The sequence below is a fragment of the Austrofundulus limnaeus genome, unplaced genomic scaffold (assembly GCF_001266775.1).
Source record: "Austrofundulus limnaeus strain Quisiro unplaced genomic scaffold, Austrofundulus_limnaeus-1.0 Scaffold58, whole genome shotgun sequence".
NCBI lineage: Eukaryota > Metazoa > Chordata > Actinopteri > Cyprinodontiformes > Rivulidae > Austrofundulus > Austrofundulus limnaeus.
This window is the reverse complement of record NW_013952460.1, coordinates 1,016,011-1,032,436: the sequence shown is the minus strand read 5'-3', so window position 1 is coordinate 1,032,436 and position 16,426 is coordinate 1,016,011. Positions and strand designations below refer to the sequence as shown.

At 40.2% G+C, this 16,426-nt stretch overlaps 1 protein-coding gene across 6 annotated transcripts in view; it reads left to right on the top strand.

The window, feature by feature from the left end:
* Positions 1–16,426, top strand: part of foxp1b (forkhead box P1b) — a 230,273-nt gene that overhangs the window by 208,209 nt on the left and 5,638 nt on the right. For 5 of the 6 annotated variants that reach the window (XM_014009469.1, XM_014009467.1, XM_014009470.1 and 2 more), the window contains 6 exons: positions 5,918–6,005; positions 7,169–7,252; positions 11,978–12,182; positions 12,287–12,363; positions 12,942–13,043; positions 15,815–15,936. In XM_014009469.1, coding sequence (XP_013864923.1) covers positions 5,918–6,005; positions 7,169–7,252; positions 11,978–12,182; positions 12,287–12,363; positions 12,942–13,043; positions 15,815–15,936 — 678 coding nt within the window. Of the gene's footprint in view, positions 1–5,917; positions 6,006–7,168; positions 7,253–11,977; positions 12,183–12,286; positions 12,364–12,941; positions 13,044–15,814; positions 15,937–16,232; positions 16,376–16,426 lie in introns of those variants that run through there. The other variant, XM_014009471.1, reaches the window with a different exon arrangement.

Sequence of the window (16,426 nt, the reverse complement as noted above, 5' to 3'; positions counted from 1 at the left end):
CGAGTAACTAGGTGTTAAATTTTAAAGTGAAGAAGTAAAAGTATCATTTTTAGGTTTTAAATGTAACAAAAATAAAAGTAAAATTAACTATTTTAAAAAGTACTTGGTAAAATTACAAATCCTCAAAAAAATGCTAAAGTACTGTAACAAAGTAAATGCACTTAATTACTTTAAACTTGTGTTTGTGGTTCCTCACATGAGATTGTGTATAATGTCTCCTACAAGGTCTATCCCCACTTCTCTCTATAAGATGTTCTTAGTTTAACACTTGGGCCTGAAAAGCAGCAGACGATGTATTTCTTCAAAGTATGCTAAGCCTTTAATGTTGACAGTATTAACAGCTGACACCTCATCATTTATAGACTTACCCACACATATATGTATTAGTGCTGAGCAGCCCCAGCCAAGCCAGTGTCACCTGCTGTTCCCACTCGTCACAGCGTAGAAGTGGAAAACCTGTCTGACTCTGTCCAACCTAACGCACTGCATTGTTTTGCTCTGATTCCCCGTTTGAGCTGCAGCCCTGGTTTACTAATCAACTGTGTGTGTGCAGGCGCGCTCGAGGTAATCCAGCACATAACAGTGCCATGGTTACAAAGAGGATGAAAACATCTGCGTTGTGGCAGCAGATCAATGGCTCACTGTCACCCCGGATTAGTCGCACTTTAAACAAGATATGACACAATTCCATTACCCTAAAACAAGCAGTCAGCGAACACACAACCTTCCTCACAGGAGCACAGAGGCCCCGCCACATCAGCTGCTGAAAGTTTTCACACTCTCATCGTCTTGAACTCTCTTTTTTTGTATACATAAATCAGATTACTAACTTAAAACAGTCATTATGTAAGCTTGTAGTATCATCAAATAAAAGAGGTAATTATGTATTCTTATTTTAATATAGAAAATATCCTGTGATAGTTATTAAAACATTCATCACACATTTTCACACAAAGACATTCAGTCTTTAGATTAGGGTGTGCCTGCTTACATCTATCACTATTTATTGTATTCTGACATCGCCTCACCCTTTGTTTATAGAAGGGAGGAGAATTAAAGTCAGTGTACCCAGTAGAGCTCTGCCTGAAAGTGCACTCAGCTCTGTTTTTACAAGTGTTTTTATCATGGCAACATCTTGTTTACTTTAGTTGCCTGCTCAAACTGCTTGGAACATGTTAAGAAAACATTTGAGGAGAGTCTCCACAAAGCTGCCTTTGTTTAACGGCAGGCGAGAGTGCGAGCAGCTCACCAAGGTGTTAACTCTCAAAACCTTAAGCACTTCCACATGAAACCCGGCAACTGATACTGCAGGCCTCTGAAAGGATTTCAAAACAAAAACAAAGAGTACAGCAGACATTATAATGCTGCTGCTTCAAACGTCTCCCGAGGTTGAAAGTCTAACCAGAGACGGGGCCGCGTGTCTTTGAGCGTGGAGTCAGCAGAACACAGTGTTCTGTGTACCGGGGAGACAGAAAGGTGAGGAGGACTCTAATGTCAAACAGATTTCTGCTCCACAAGCCAACATCTAACACTGTTGTTTTAAACTATGTGTATTTATTTTATTATGACATACCTACAAAGTCTATCTCGATAAACACAAAATGCCAAATCACCGTTCCCGTTTTGGGGTTCGGCACACCGAGAGGGGCGGGACTGGGTTCACAGGAGAACGTGGTGTTTTTATGGGGGTCAAGACCCCTTGTCTTTGGTGTCCAGTCCGAGGTCAGAGCCAATGAAACCCTGCAGTGCCCTCTAGTGCTGCATGTTCACAGCACAAAGACTCCCCTCACACACTCAGCACCGAGGAACAATAAGTTAAACTGAAAGCAAAATAGAAAATATAAAAAAATAAAGTCAACTATGTATTTACTGTAAATAATAAACAAATGAAACCTCATAAATCAGTGCCCATCCTACTGTACAGATGTGTGCATTATAGTCCAGCAGCGATGAACAGAAATCCTTCCTGGGAGACGGCTGTGAACCTTATAATTAAGAACACTGAGGGTGAAAAAACTCAGGCGAACTAAGTGATATGTAAAAAGCCGACTGTGGGAATATCTCTTTAACTTGTTTTATTGTGGCAATTTACATTAGAGTCCGTCATCCTGCCAGAGAGCTTTTTTAAAGTGGCTTCATTTGAAGTCCAGAAAGTGACACATGCCAACGTTCATAGCCTCTCCAGACGTCAATTCCCCGTTTTCTTCTGCACCCGTGTCCAGACACTCCTCTCAAGGCTGCATTAGGGCCATTTGAATATTTCATTTCCTATTAATTATGCACTGTGACTCTCCGTGTCATTAGAAGAAATAAAGTGGAATGTAACAAAGGATGAAAAGGAGCGGGGCACATGTCTCGTATGAGCCGAGGAATTCCAAAGCTGCTCACGTAGGCCACCCCTTCATTGAAAATTCAGTCTGGGYCGCTTAAATTGAAGCTGAAATGTCTTTACCTATTATTTTCCCTCTTTGAAATTTAGTAAGATGTCCTGAAATGTTTACCAGTTTCATTTTCCGACCCACCTAATTAAACGGGCATTTATTTGATTCGAACAAATGGAAAGCCTCGAGAAGTCTGAATTCATTTCAGAAGGGGCGGGGGGGGGGGGGGGGGGTGTTCTATCGGCCATGCTTTCTTTAAAAATGCCTCTTTAATTTCTTTTTTCGCCGCAATAATTAACTTGAAGTGATGAATGTATAGGACAGACGCTTTGAAACATGTATTATGAAAACACAATAGGAAGACTTGACCGAGGGAAGAGAGCACGTTTCCCATAAAGATTTAAATCATTCACCTCAAGGTTGGAAGTGCTGCAGCCGAACRTATTTCAAGCAGGGCTCTATCAGTTCCTCTCGCTTCAGACGTCGAGTTCCTAAGTGTAAATGTGGTATTTAACGCTCAAACGTGTCGTCTGAAAGTAAAAACAACGGCGGCGGAATTTATCGGGCCGCCGTAAAGTCTCCGCTGCCGCCGAGCCTTCACAGGTCGACTCCGGCTGCTTTTGATTTGCAGCAAACGGCAGAAAAAGTGTGCACGAAAAAGGCAGACACCTTTCTCCCATCCGCCCATGCCACTTGGTGCACACACAGCCGTGCCTGGTGACAGTGACCTACATGGTCACCACAGATGTGATATAATTTATGATATATATAATATATTGGATCCATTAGCGAGCATAATGAAGTAGTGAAATGAAAGGGTATTTGTGAAATCAGTTCAAACATCCTGCTCGGATTATGATTAAATGATTAATGAAATGCCTCTGCATAAGCATTTTCAAACAGTAATTCATGCGGCAGCTGATAAAATTCCTCCAATCACATTTCCTTCACTCATGAACCTTATCTCCAACATTTTATATAAATCACAGGAAAAAAAAAACCCTGTCTGCTACCCAGAGCTACTTTAGATTAGTTATAAACGTGCACGCAAAGAGAACATCTTTCCTGAATAAAATAATCRCACGTAATTATATCCATAATTCAAGTTTGTGACAGATTCCATCTACTWGTCCTGTTGTCCTCTACGTTTGGACTGGCTTTATTCCAATTCTCTTAATTTTGATGAATAAAATTAACAATGCAAAACACCAAAAAAACGAAAAAATAAATAGCTAAATGGACGTGGCAGAGGAGAGCTGCAGTGGGAAGACTTGCTGTTAGGGCACTGGTGCATAATTTAGTAAAGGAATCCAACCTGAAATTCTTCAATCGTTCCTCTTATCAGTGAGCTGTGGGAGCAGTCATCCCCRTCATGAATTATTGAATGTCATTCTTTTACATTAAAAGAAGTACATATAATCACTGCAGTCTGTTGCACTATTCATATATATGTTATTCCAAAAGCTCTACGCTCACTCGCCTCACTGATCACAGAGACAGACTGCTTCTTCTTCTGCATCTAAAACAGTTTCAGAAGTCAAATTGATCCATAGTTTTTGTGGTTTGATCTCCTATTTTGTATCATCACCCATCTAAACGCCGATGTGCAAAGGTTTTTTGTTAAGCAAATTATCCCATGAAGCACCAAACAGACTTTAATGAAACTTACAGAAAATAATCAGAGAAAGTACTATGTTTATCTTTTGGACAAAAAAACCCTTTCAAGATGACTCCCACTGCCAGCTGACCTCAGGAAACAAAAATGGCTCTAAATCGGTCAGTTTAATAGATTTTGAGCTAGAACTTGGTGTGGTACTAGTTGAGACTAATCCCCTTCACATAAGCTGAGCACTAAAAAATTGAAAACAAACGTTTTTTTTTTTTGTCAACAACTATAAGCAGAAGATCTCATGAAGCACTGAATGGATTTTAATATAGTTTTAAGCAGATAATCACTTGGAACCAACCCAATTCAAGTTGGCCTCCACAGCCAACTGATCTTTGAAAACACAAAAATGGCTATTTTTGTCTGGTAGTAGCTGAGTGTTATTCCCAACACACATGTTGTGACATCACACATTGTGGAGATCGGGCCTTTTCAGTGGCAGCACCCCGACTCTGGAACAAACTCTAGACTCTATTCAACCGAATTGGTCCAGGGGCCACAGTTACTGCAGGTCAACAGCTGAGGGGTTGAACATCCTGCAATTAAAGACATTATGTAAATAAACCAAGTGTTACAAAGATCTGTTACCTTTTGAAATATTTTATTTTGCTGCATTAATCATGAATACAACATACAGAACCCTGTGTAATAAATGTCGTGCAATTCAAACAATATCAAAAACAAAAAGAACACATCATGCATGCCTCCAATTTAACACAAATATTATTTTGACGTCTCTGACTTGCCACATTTATTTTTACTTTCCTTAGTTTTATCTTCAACTGCTTGTAGTTTTATGTGTCTTGGGCATTCATACAAATGGTTTATACCAGCTGTGAGCCAACATTCTGGTGTTTCTCTAGATGCCACAAGCCTGTCTAACTAAATAAACAACTTATAGGAATTCAATTTTAAAAATGGGAGTTTGTATTTAAGACATTTATGAACCAACTGGTGGGCTGGATTTTCATCACTAGCGGGAAGTGGCCCGCGGGCCACCAGTTGAACAGCCTTACTCTAGACCAGTGGTTCCCAATCCTGGTCCTCAAGTACCCCTATCTGAAAGTTTTACTTGTTTCCCTGCTATTCAGCAGGTCTTCAGAAGATTGTTAATCACTCATTTATTCAAACCAGGTGTGTCAAATCAGGGAAACATCTAAACATGCAGGAAAGAAGTCCTTGAGGACTAGGGTTGAGAATCACTGCTTTAATACATGTTATCTGATTTATTATTTACATATAAACGACAAAGAATCAATGGCTTCCAAAAGCAATACTAGAAAACAGAAAACTAGGTCAATATTATATTTTGAAAATGTCTCATCAAGCTCAGAGAAGCTTTTGAGGTGTTGGTCAACATTTAAAGCAGTGATAGATGTTTCCCTGATTTGACACACCTGGTTTGAATGACAGAGTGTTTAACAATCTTCTGAAGACCTGCTGAATTGCAGGGAAACAAGTAAAACATTTGGATAGGGGTCATTGAGGACCAGGGTTGGGAACCACTGCTCTAGAGCTTCGCTCCACCTATGACCCGGGCATCTTTAAGTATAAGCTCAAAACTTTTTAGACAGGCTTTTAATACCATGTAGCATAGTGACATTTTCTTTTCTTATTTATTTATTTATTTTTTTTTTTTTTGTGATGTGAGTTTTACTGTAAAGTACTTTGGTCACCTTAGTTGATTGTTGTTAAGCGCTTTATAAATCAATCAATCACATGATATCAGGTAACTTTAACTTTGAGGTTTTACCAAAACAGCTACAACTCAACAAGATGGTCTTCATCCTAAATGTCTGGTGTGAATCTTGGCAGGTGATCTGCAGTCCTTCGAGGAATAAAAGGCCTTTAATAATTGTGTGTTTTGCAGGCATCTCAACAATGAGCACGCCCTGGACGACAGGAGCACGGCCCAGTGTCGGGTGCAAATGCAGGTCGTACAACAGCTGGAGCTGCAGGTATTGTCTCACTACTTGTTTTGATCCAAATATTTATGTGTCCTCTTCTGCTTACACGTCCTCAGACCCCCCCCCACCCCCCACTGTGTGGTATCAGCCACCAGGTCGCACACAGGGGGNGAATGAAATAATCTTTGTACATTTGCGAGTAACCAGTCATTAAAAATGTGTTATGTATGCATGACAGGCAGGAAAAGATATATGAATGGCCTGGGGCTAAATAGAGAAGATAATTACATTTTGCATTTTACTGGGTTTTAAAGTTATTTATGACTTTTAACTGTTTGGCACCACCAATAAAACACTTGGTGAAATGACTCGGCTGCACAGTGGAGATAGGCAGTTGGTGTTTAGTGAGGAACAGGAAGATTATTGTAAACCACTACCAAAAAAAAGGTCCTAAAAAGTGTCTAGAAGATATTTTTTGGTATTAAAAAACTATGTACATAATTAATAGTTATCCAAAAAGATATTTAAAATGGCCTTTCTATCAGTTTCATTAGTAATTTATGGTTGAAGGCATTTATTAGCATTTTAGGGAGGAAAATGAATTCATAATATTTTACCATATTAGCTTCTGCAAAGTGAAATCAGCACATGATGAATGCCAGATTTTAGGAATTATACAGTTGCAGTTCAGACACAAGCCACATAATTGCCTAAAATGACTTGATAATGATTCAAAACCCGTTTTGGTTTGCTAGAAGTTAACCTTAAACAAAGAGATTTTGGCTGCTCATACATTACACCGTGGCACTGTCGTGTTATTTCTGCTCCGGTGGTTTATCATCCAAAGGGATCGGAGAGGCTTTACCAGACGCACACTTCCTCTGCATGCAGCTTGTCATCATAATTCAAGCTGGCAGCTAAGACAGCGCTGAGGTTCAGACAGGTAGAGAAGGACTGAGGAAAGAGACGGGTTTTATTTTCAACTTTCCAACTTGCTCTTTTGACTGCAGACTTATTGAAAGTTTCCATCTGCATTTTATAAAGAAATAATTAAAAGCATTCCTCTGAAAATGAGATTCTTCATATGTATTTTTAGTAAAAGTGTCTTCAGTGCAAAGGGATTTCTGGGATTAATTAAAGTGCAAAAATAGATTTTTTTTTTTCTGTGTGTGTCATTTATTTATTTATTAAAAAAAACTCCTTTCTCATTACAGCTAGCAAAAGACAAAGAGCGTCTGCAAGCGATGATGACGCATCTTCATGTCAAGTCCACAGAGCCCAAAGCCACCCCGCAGCCGGTGAGCAGCAACCCTGTCATACATCTCCCTCCCCATCCCTCCCCCAGCTCATCCTTTTGTTTGTCTTAATTGGCACACATGTATTCATTAATCCTTTCCCCATCTTCTTATTTATCTGCTAAATAAAAACAGCTGTTCTCTTGAGGGATGCAGTAAATATAGTTTGGACCACATCTGCTGACATCTGAGATTCAATTTGGTGTCTGTGATGAACTGGATGCACACACACTCTGTAATGGCCCCCATTTCTGCCTGTGAGAGGCCTGTTTGAGCACAACAGGAAAAATAAATGTGTAGGTGGTGGAAAAAAAGTGATCAAATGAAACTCGTGTCTTTTGAGGCTTTAAAGGCAAAATAACAACCTTTCTTGCATACACACGACATGTAAAATGTCCTAAAAATAAATCTATTAAACGTGCAGAACTAGAATTTAATGACAAGAAATAGAAGACATGAATGGAGCTGTTGCTCTAATTATTTCCTGTAATTTTGTATAATTTTAAAAGGTGTTAGCTGTTGTACAGCTGTGCCATTCTAATGACATGTGTTTTATTAATTAATAACAGATGCTTCCTTAAAAGGCTTTTTACTTCTATCTTCATTAGGTATTTGTCAGGAATTACACTCTGATAACCCAACAGTACATTAATAGTGAGCAACATACGTACTATAAAAATATATTTAATTTAATACAAAACATTTTACATTAGAAAGAATTTTAACTGTGGAAAATAATGTGTGAAAATAAAAATAACAACTAGAGTTTCATGGAAAACTAAAAATGTCCAATTTTTCTACATATTCCAAACATTATACCTTATTACTCGTAATGCATGCTATAATATAAAGTGAGCTGCTTAATCCTTGTACTACAAAGGCAAAGGCTTAACAGATGACATTTAAATGTCTGCTCAGTTGTGTCGTGTTTAAGACGAAGCCTCCACATCATATTTCAGCCTGTGTGACAGTTCACTCAGACTGCCAAATGAGCAGATAGGATTTTACTGCAGGGCATGAATGTAAAATCACACACGCACGCAAATGGACAATATACACGCAAGCATCTTGTCCCTGTGCTGTTTGGATCATTTATTTACAGTCAAAGAGGAGGCTATCGACATCCAGAGGCTGTGTGTGCGCTCAGCACCGCGCAGCCACTCAGCGGCGAGCGCCTGGAGATGCTGAATGACAATAAGCTGTCTGTTCAAACTGCGCCTGTGTCACACATTCTGATTGTGCAGATTAGAGTGCAGAACGAGGGCTCTGACACGGGGGACATTTGTATATGAAAAGTGGTCGGGGCGGCAGATAGCATCTTGAGTTCACTTCCTCTCCCCTCTCCCCTGGGCCGGTGAGAACGGCTGTGTCAGAGCTCAGCGCTAACACTCTCTAGAGGGCGAGCTGGGATTTTTATTTTATTTTATTCAAATAAATAGACTGCCGTTCTCCAGGGCAGTTCTTGCCCGCTGCAAGCTGCTGTGAAAGGCTGTGATGAAAACGTCTGAGTCTGGCTGGGTGAGCGCAGGTCAGGGCCCACAATCCCACCGAGGCTACAAGGAGATTGCATCAGAAGTAGCCAGAAATACGAAGCAGAGCAAAACCTTCCTCAGAGATGACCTGAAACAGAGCCACTTTGTGAATACAGATGAGTTACTATAATTGCTGGGTTGTTATTTACTTGTGTTTTGTGGTATAACATGTAAAACAAGATGTTTCTGTAGCTTCACATAAAAAAAGGCAGCTCAGGTGAACGTGCTTTTTTACATTTATTAAGAATTAAACAAACTGCACATTTATAAGCAAACCAGACTCTTTTTTTCCCCCTCCTCTGAGGTGGATGGGGGGTGGGGAAGATGAAAACTAAATGTGCCACATTAGCAATGCATGTTTCCATGTGTGTATGTGTGTGTTTGTATTTGTCTCTGTGTGAGTGGGTGGGTGTCAGCACACGGTGTCACTAAGCATTCTTGTCAGAGATCTGACCTTTTACTCCATACATAATTAAGGAGGGACTTTTTGTTTATTTTCTTTAGCAGCTTGCCGAGTCAAAGCCAGTATAATTAGATCACCAATTACCATTTAATTAATTTCAGTGTGAAGTCTCATTTTGTCTACGAACTGGAGTGAGCCCAAATGGCGAGGCAAACAAAGGCAAGGCTATTACCAGCCTGTCTGGCCTATTGTTGAAGCCTCTCTGTGTTTATGGCCAGGGAATATGGATGAAACATGAAACAAAGCCTGCTAATCCACAGGAAGAGAAGTCAACACGGCAGCCTCATTCACTTGATAGCATTGTGTCAGAAACACGCAAAACCCAAGTGTAATTTATTTTGTTCATGCTTTAGAACAACACGTCTTCTGCTACTGTGGGTGAGGATGCAGACTGCATGCGTGCATCTCTGCACAAATCCAAATTATTTGGGCAGACGCTGCCAAGAAGACAGAGTTCAGCCTCCAAAACATAAACAAACATTGTGAGAACTTGGACATGTGTGCTAAAACCAGGAGTTTACCAAACAGGCTTGTCACTAATTTTAGGGAGAGCAGTTTTCTTCTTTATATCTGCTATATTTCTGCAAAGTTGCTGCGTGAATGCTGATACTGAACTAACAAAGTTAAAACCAGCTAAAATGACCAAACCAGGTGTAAGAAGCTAAACTTTAAAAACAAATAGCCAAGAGCTAAATTTAGCAAAGTTGTGGCTTAAAGATAAAATTTGCTAATCGGTAACTCCAATCTAAAATATCCAAAAAAAAAAAAAAAAAAGAGCAAAAACCTAACATTTCCTCATTAAATGCTAAAATTGACAAAACACCACACAAGAGATAAACATGGATTAAGTATGGTGAAGCAGAATTTAAATGGCACAAAGTTGTTTAAGGGTTTGTAAAACTATCATTGTTTTTTAATGAGGGAAAATATAAATAAAGCTGAACATTTTTAAAATAATTAAAATTAAAAAAAAGTTCAACTGTCCTTAACGGGCTGAATGTTTTTATACATAAATGGTTAAAAAAGCTTGGCGTATACTGAGATACTTTGTCCAATCAGCACTCACACAATAAAATAATGAATAAAACACCGTGTCGCTTATGAATTCTAGCGATGTCATATTCAGATTGCTGAAACTTTATTGTTTTGGTACTGAATGCCAATAATCCTATTCATTGAAAGGTCAAACCATTTGTTTTTAGTAGCTAAAGCAGAATCATCCCTGGACCCCTACTATCAAGAACTATCTGACCTTTGAGCTCTCAGAATCAGCACAATGTCAAAACCCCACACCACCCTCACTCTCATTCACTAGCTTTGCATTTCACTTTCAGTGTTTTCTCCTTTTTCTTCTTCTTCTCAAACTCTGAAGTCATGTTTAATTTGGAAACTGGCCTCCTTCAGCAAATTAGCAATTAGAACAATTTTGCGAGAATATGTATATGTGTCATTAGTTTTCCTGCCAATTAATAGCCGGAGCATGGGGTCAGGCTAGAATTTTCCACTTGACTGCTGCTCCAGTACGGAGGCTTGGCACTGGGCTCGGAGCTGCCGCAGCTGCTGGAAACCATGCTATACCTTCGGAGCACTTGCCATAATTAGTTTACCTTGTAGCCATTATTTCTTAAATCCTTCTTTCGCCTTGGCTGACCCAGCCTCCCCACTCGCAGGCCTCAGTGCTGAAACCAAAGACTCCCTTCAAATGTTGTCTGTGAAAAACTCTGTAGGTCCAGCTTTACAGTGGCCATCCTGACCCTAATGATGGAGGCCAGTCAGGCACAGTAGTTAATCATCACATCACCTCTGTAAGCACCTCTTAATTAGGATCTTCACAATACAATTTCAGCTTGTAATTAGCCCAGATTGGCTTCTTCCTGTTCTTTCCTTATTAGGAGGCCCTCTCAGCGGTAGGTGAGAATCTATCAGTGCTGTACAACCTTACAACTCATCCCTCACCACTACTACTGTCTGTGTGGACGGGGTGGCAGCAGGGGGGGTTCTGAAAGKGAGAAAAATAAATAAACCAAAAATGGTGAAACTGAGCTGGGCGAGCCAACAGAGAGCAGAAAGGAGGACTAATGCTGCGTTCCAGTAGTCCTGGGAAGTAGTAATTTCCCTGTTCCCATTGGTAGATTTAAACTGGAACGCCCCCTCCAGTGGTAATATTCCACTCGTATAGTGGAAGAAATGAAACAGCCCCCAGTTTCGATTTCAAGATGGCGTCTACTTGCAGCTTTAGAAAGTTAACTCTGTAACTTTTACTACTAATTATCTTGCTTAATTTTTTTGTGCCTGTTTAATCACTCACACAAGTAGTGTTTTCTGTGCAATACTTAATAAAATCAATGTTTATTTGCATGACGTATGTAGTAGAACTCTCTCTTTGTCATTGTTTGCATTGTAGCAGTGTTGTAGCTAGGTTAGCAGCAACAATACAATCGCCTGTCGGCTAATTGGAATGCAGTTTCATATTGTTTGTTGGGAAATGATGTCACTACCATTTACCAGTTCCCGGAATACAGTGTAAATGGAACGCAGCATAAGAGCTGAGCTCAAAGGGAAAAAGAGAGAGAGAGGAGAAGTGGGTCTCCAGGGTTGTTTTTCAAATGTGCAGGGACCATTCACAGATCGTCCCAGGACCCCCACCTGCAACGAGCAGCTAGTGAGCCGTCTGTGACACCGGGGTGATTAGAGAACTAACTCTCTGTCTCTGCTTTGCTTTCTGTTCCTCAGCTCAACCTCGTGTCCAGCGTCACGTTGTCCAAGTCGGCCCCCGAGGCCTCTCCTCCACTGAGCCTTCCCCAGACCCCCACCACTCCCACGGCACCGCTCACACCCCTGTCCCAGACCCACTCAGTCATCACGGCCAACAGCCTCCACGGCGTGGGTCCAATTCGACGGCGCTATTCAGAAAAGTACAACATGCCTATTTCTCCAGGTACCCACCCGCCCCAACGACAATTCTCTGCAAGCTTCACACAAAGTTATGTAATGGAATTAGAGCTGTGTTCAGGTTCTACATGGTTGTATTTGTTCCTACAGATCTCAGTCAGAACAAAGAGTTTTATATGAACGCAGACGTCAGACCACCATTCACGTACGCCTCACTAATAAGACAGGTAAGGACCCCCTTTCTGATGGACTGAATGAAATATTTTACACCCTGCAGCTTAATGCTTTTCAAATGATTCTATTATTCATTGTATCTGAGCGTTTTTAGATAGAGGAGTTTCTAATCCCAGTTTATACGAGTGCAGGAAGGCAGTCCGGACTCCAAACAGTCACATATTACCATTTAGTTTGATCAGGCATTTGAGTGGCTGCGACTGCTACCAAACTCATTTCACACAACAGTAGGGATGAACCTGTTTTAAGATGGCCAGTCAATTATCAACCGACCGCAGTAATCTGGGATCTCAGGAATTAATCTGAGCCGTCCATAATTGCCGGCCTGTAATCTGCCTGAGAAATGTTTTTGCTTGCCCTTCATTTACACCCACAAAGGAAAATGTATTCAAATCTGCCGTTTGGAATTAAAAAGCGCTTTACACTTCTCCTGGCAGAGCACAATTTGCCTCGTCTTGTTTTCTCTCAGCGGAGCTCACGCAGACCTGCTTGCCTTTTGTCAATTATTAATGGTTTGTGTGAAGCAAGGAAAGAGTGAAAATGTTTGTTTCTGTCRCCGTCTCTCACCCAGGCAATCCTGGAATCTCCAGAAAAGCAGCTAACACTAAATGAAATCTACAACTGGTTCACACGAATGTTTGCATATTTTAGACGCAACGCAGCAACGTGGAAGGTAATAGTTTTCTCGTTTTTTTTTTCCTGTCTTGGATACTGTACCACTGAATACTGAAGTGTTTTTTGTTGATGTTAGGCAGAATGAGGTATTATATCATTATAAACCCACATTTATGAAAATACTTAACAATACACCATTCATTCTGTTCAAGAGAACCACCCTTTATATAAACATTCAAACCAATAGAGAAACCAGTATGCTTCTCTATAAATACAAACATTTAAAGTAAATAAATAAAAACAGAGGAAAAGAGGGGGGAAAGCTGTTTTCTTGTAATATGTGGGGCTGTTCTGTTGGTGGGTGGCATTAGTCAAACAGCAGCTCCCTGCCAGCRCCTCCTGGCTCAGCCCCTCTCACTCTCTTCAGAAGGTAACGCTCTGTTTTCCACCYGGCTCCGACACGCTCACACACAGAGCAGCGAAGCCCTGAAAGCTCCCCTCTGAGCCAGAGCTGATCAGCTCTAACCACAGCACACACACACAGCGTCACCACCCTGCTCCACCCGTGTCCTCCATCAGCTCCATACGTGCTGACAGCTCTTCCATAGGGGCACACCGGTGTTATAAACACTRGATTCCTCTCCCACCCTGCTGCTCCCACAATAACAAAAGGATGATTAATGAATGTCTCCTTTCATRCTTTAACTTTTTTTGGATTGAACCTTTATGTTGTGAGATCTCTTTAGTGAAAATGACCCAGCAACTTCTGGTCAGGAAAACAGTTTTGAATAGCATGTTTGGGCTTTGGTGTCTGATTCAAACCAGAGAAGGAGGTGTTTTAATAAGAAATAAGATGGGGCTGATGTTAATTGCTATGGAAACTAATAAACTTTGTGTTTGAACTACCAACAACTCAACCGATCGGCCTTAAAAAACAGTTTTTTAAGGCAGATCCAGACTATTTTAACACCAGTCTAACCCAAGGGTGTCAAACTCATTTTCACTGAGCGCCACACAGTGTTGTATAAAGTACCACAAAGTAATACTTGAGTAAAAGTACAAGTATCTTACCAAAAAATTACTTTGGTAAAAGTTAAAGTGTCCTTTAGGGATATTACTTGAGTAAAAGTCTTAAAGTATCTGATACTTTTTGTACTTAAGTATTAAAAGTAAAAGTATTGATTTAAAATGAGCAGTTATATTTTCTGTAATGACATTTATTAGGAGGTGACCTCACCAACACAATGCAGAAATGACTTTTATATTAATATAATGTTTAATTTATGTTAAATTTAGGATGCACTGGTCCAGCTCTTTCAGTTTATATACATATATCAAGGCTGCACAAATGTTTTTTCCAAAATGATAATCTGTCTGCGGGCTGCAACCAAATGCAATAATATAATTCATGAAATACAAATACTTCTTAAGTACAGTCCTTTTACTTTAATGATTATGTCCTGCTGGAGTGTGACATGATTTGTTTGTGTACAAACTAATACGGTATCAGAATTTTATATATTTATACTTCTCATTCTACCACAGTTAAATTCACTCTATCTACTGTATGAGGCACAATTTATATGAAGAGTATTTATTTTTACAATAACAAGTTGAAATGAAAACAAGCAAAAATGAAATAAAAGTAACGACTTTCTACTTGTTGTCTTTTTAAAAATGTAAGGAGTAGAAAATACAGATAACTGTGTAAAATGTAAGAAGTAGAAGAAAAAAGTAGACTGAAAAATAATTACTCAAGTAAAGTACAGATACCTAAAAAATCTACTTATGTACAGTAACAAAGTATTTGTACTTAGTTACTTTACAACTCTGGCGCCACATGAGCGTTAATTCTGATGTTTCGTGTGTAACTTTGACTAAACAGGAAACATCACATTCCATATTGCTACAGCTAAGCACAGCTAACAAACAATAACTGAGCTCTATGTGGTGTTTCCTGCAGAGAAACAGCGTTTTAACACGTCCTCTTATAAACACTGAAAAGTTCTATGTGTACGACTGACTGAATGTGTAATAAATAACACAGAAATACTATTAAAAGTAAAAGCAGGAGAGTTTTACTCACTGTTGAGTTGTGCTGTGTAGCTTAAATTCTGAACTCTCCAATTTTCCTACTGGGAATTCCCACGAATAATCAACATGCATCTCACATTATGGGAGATGTAGTTTATTGGTGATGTTGGCTTTAAAGCAGTTTATTTTTAGACATTAATACTGTGCTAGTCAACTGAGCTGCTCAGTTACAGCCAACAGCTCAGCGGCAGGACAAGTGTTATTATCTTTTACCTTTTAAATATACTTATTTTGATGGCTAAAATTAAGTTCTAAGTGAAACAGAGTTTGTCCCTTTAAAGGGCCCATCAGAGGTCTGAGGTCCAAGACAGTTTGATTATTTCACTCGAGGTGACCCCTACACATTAAATCATATATTTAAAGTTTACCATTTACATGATGCAAATGACACAAATGTTACACAAATCTCAATTTAAACAAAAAAGAAACATTTACTAACAAAAACTAACAATGTTGTACATTTAAATTAATATAACATTCGGAGCAAACAATCTTAGTCCTAGCTGATGTCAGAACAAGAAAAAAACACAAATATCGTCCAGCCCATGTATGGGTCGACCTCTCCCACTGACTGCCAGTATTCCTCTGGTTTATTTACTGTTTTCATTCATTTACAGGTCTCATCTGTCTAAATGTTTCTTCTCTTAAAGACAGTTCTCTCCTGTGATGCCATTTTTTWAATTGTACTGATAGAAACCTTTTYTCTCTCTCTCTCTGTTTTCACATGAACTGCAGAATGCAGTCCGACATAATCTTAGTCTTCACAAGTGTTTTGTGCGAGTAGAAAACGTAAAAGGGGCTGTGTGGACAGTCGACGAAATAGAGTTCCAAAAGAGACGGCCTCAAAAGATCAGTGGGTACGTTGTGGCTCCTTTCAGCGCTGCCTGATGGGAAGAAGCTGCTGCCGCCTCTGCTGCTCCATTTCATTGTCTGTGTGCCATAATGTCCAAAGTCCCTGCTTGCTTCAGCGCGCCCCCCACCCTCCATGCTTCCAGAGGCCGTTTGGTGCTGCCTTATAACCCACAATGGCTTATTTTCATTTTGATCCTCACCCTCCTCCCTGTGTCTGTGTGTGTCTGTGCTGCCGATCACTGCATCTGCATCTTCTGCCCCCACCTCCACCCCCTCCTTCCTGGCTGCTTTGCTTTCCCAGGGTGCCATTCGCACCAACCTTTCCCTGCATAAGTGCTTTGTGAGAGTAGAGGATGAGTTTGGGTCCTTTTGGACCGTTGATGATGAGGAGTTTAAGCGCGGTCGACACGTACAGCGAGGTCGCCCTCGGAAATGCGCCGCCGATGAGAACTTTGACGAGCTGCTCGTACAGTAAGCAACCCCCCCCCCCCCCCC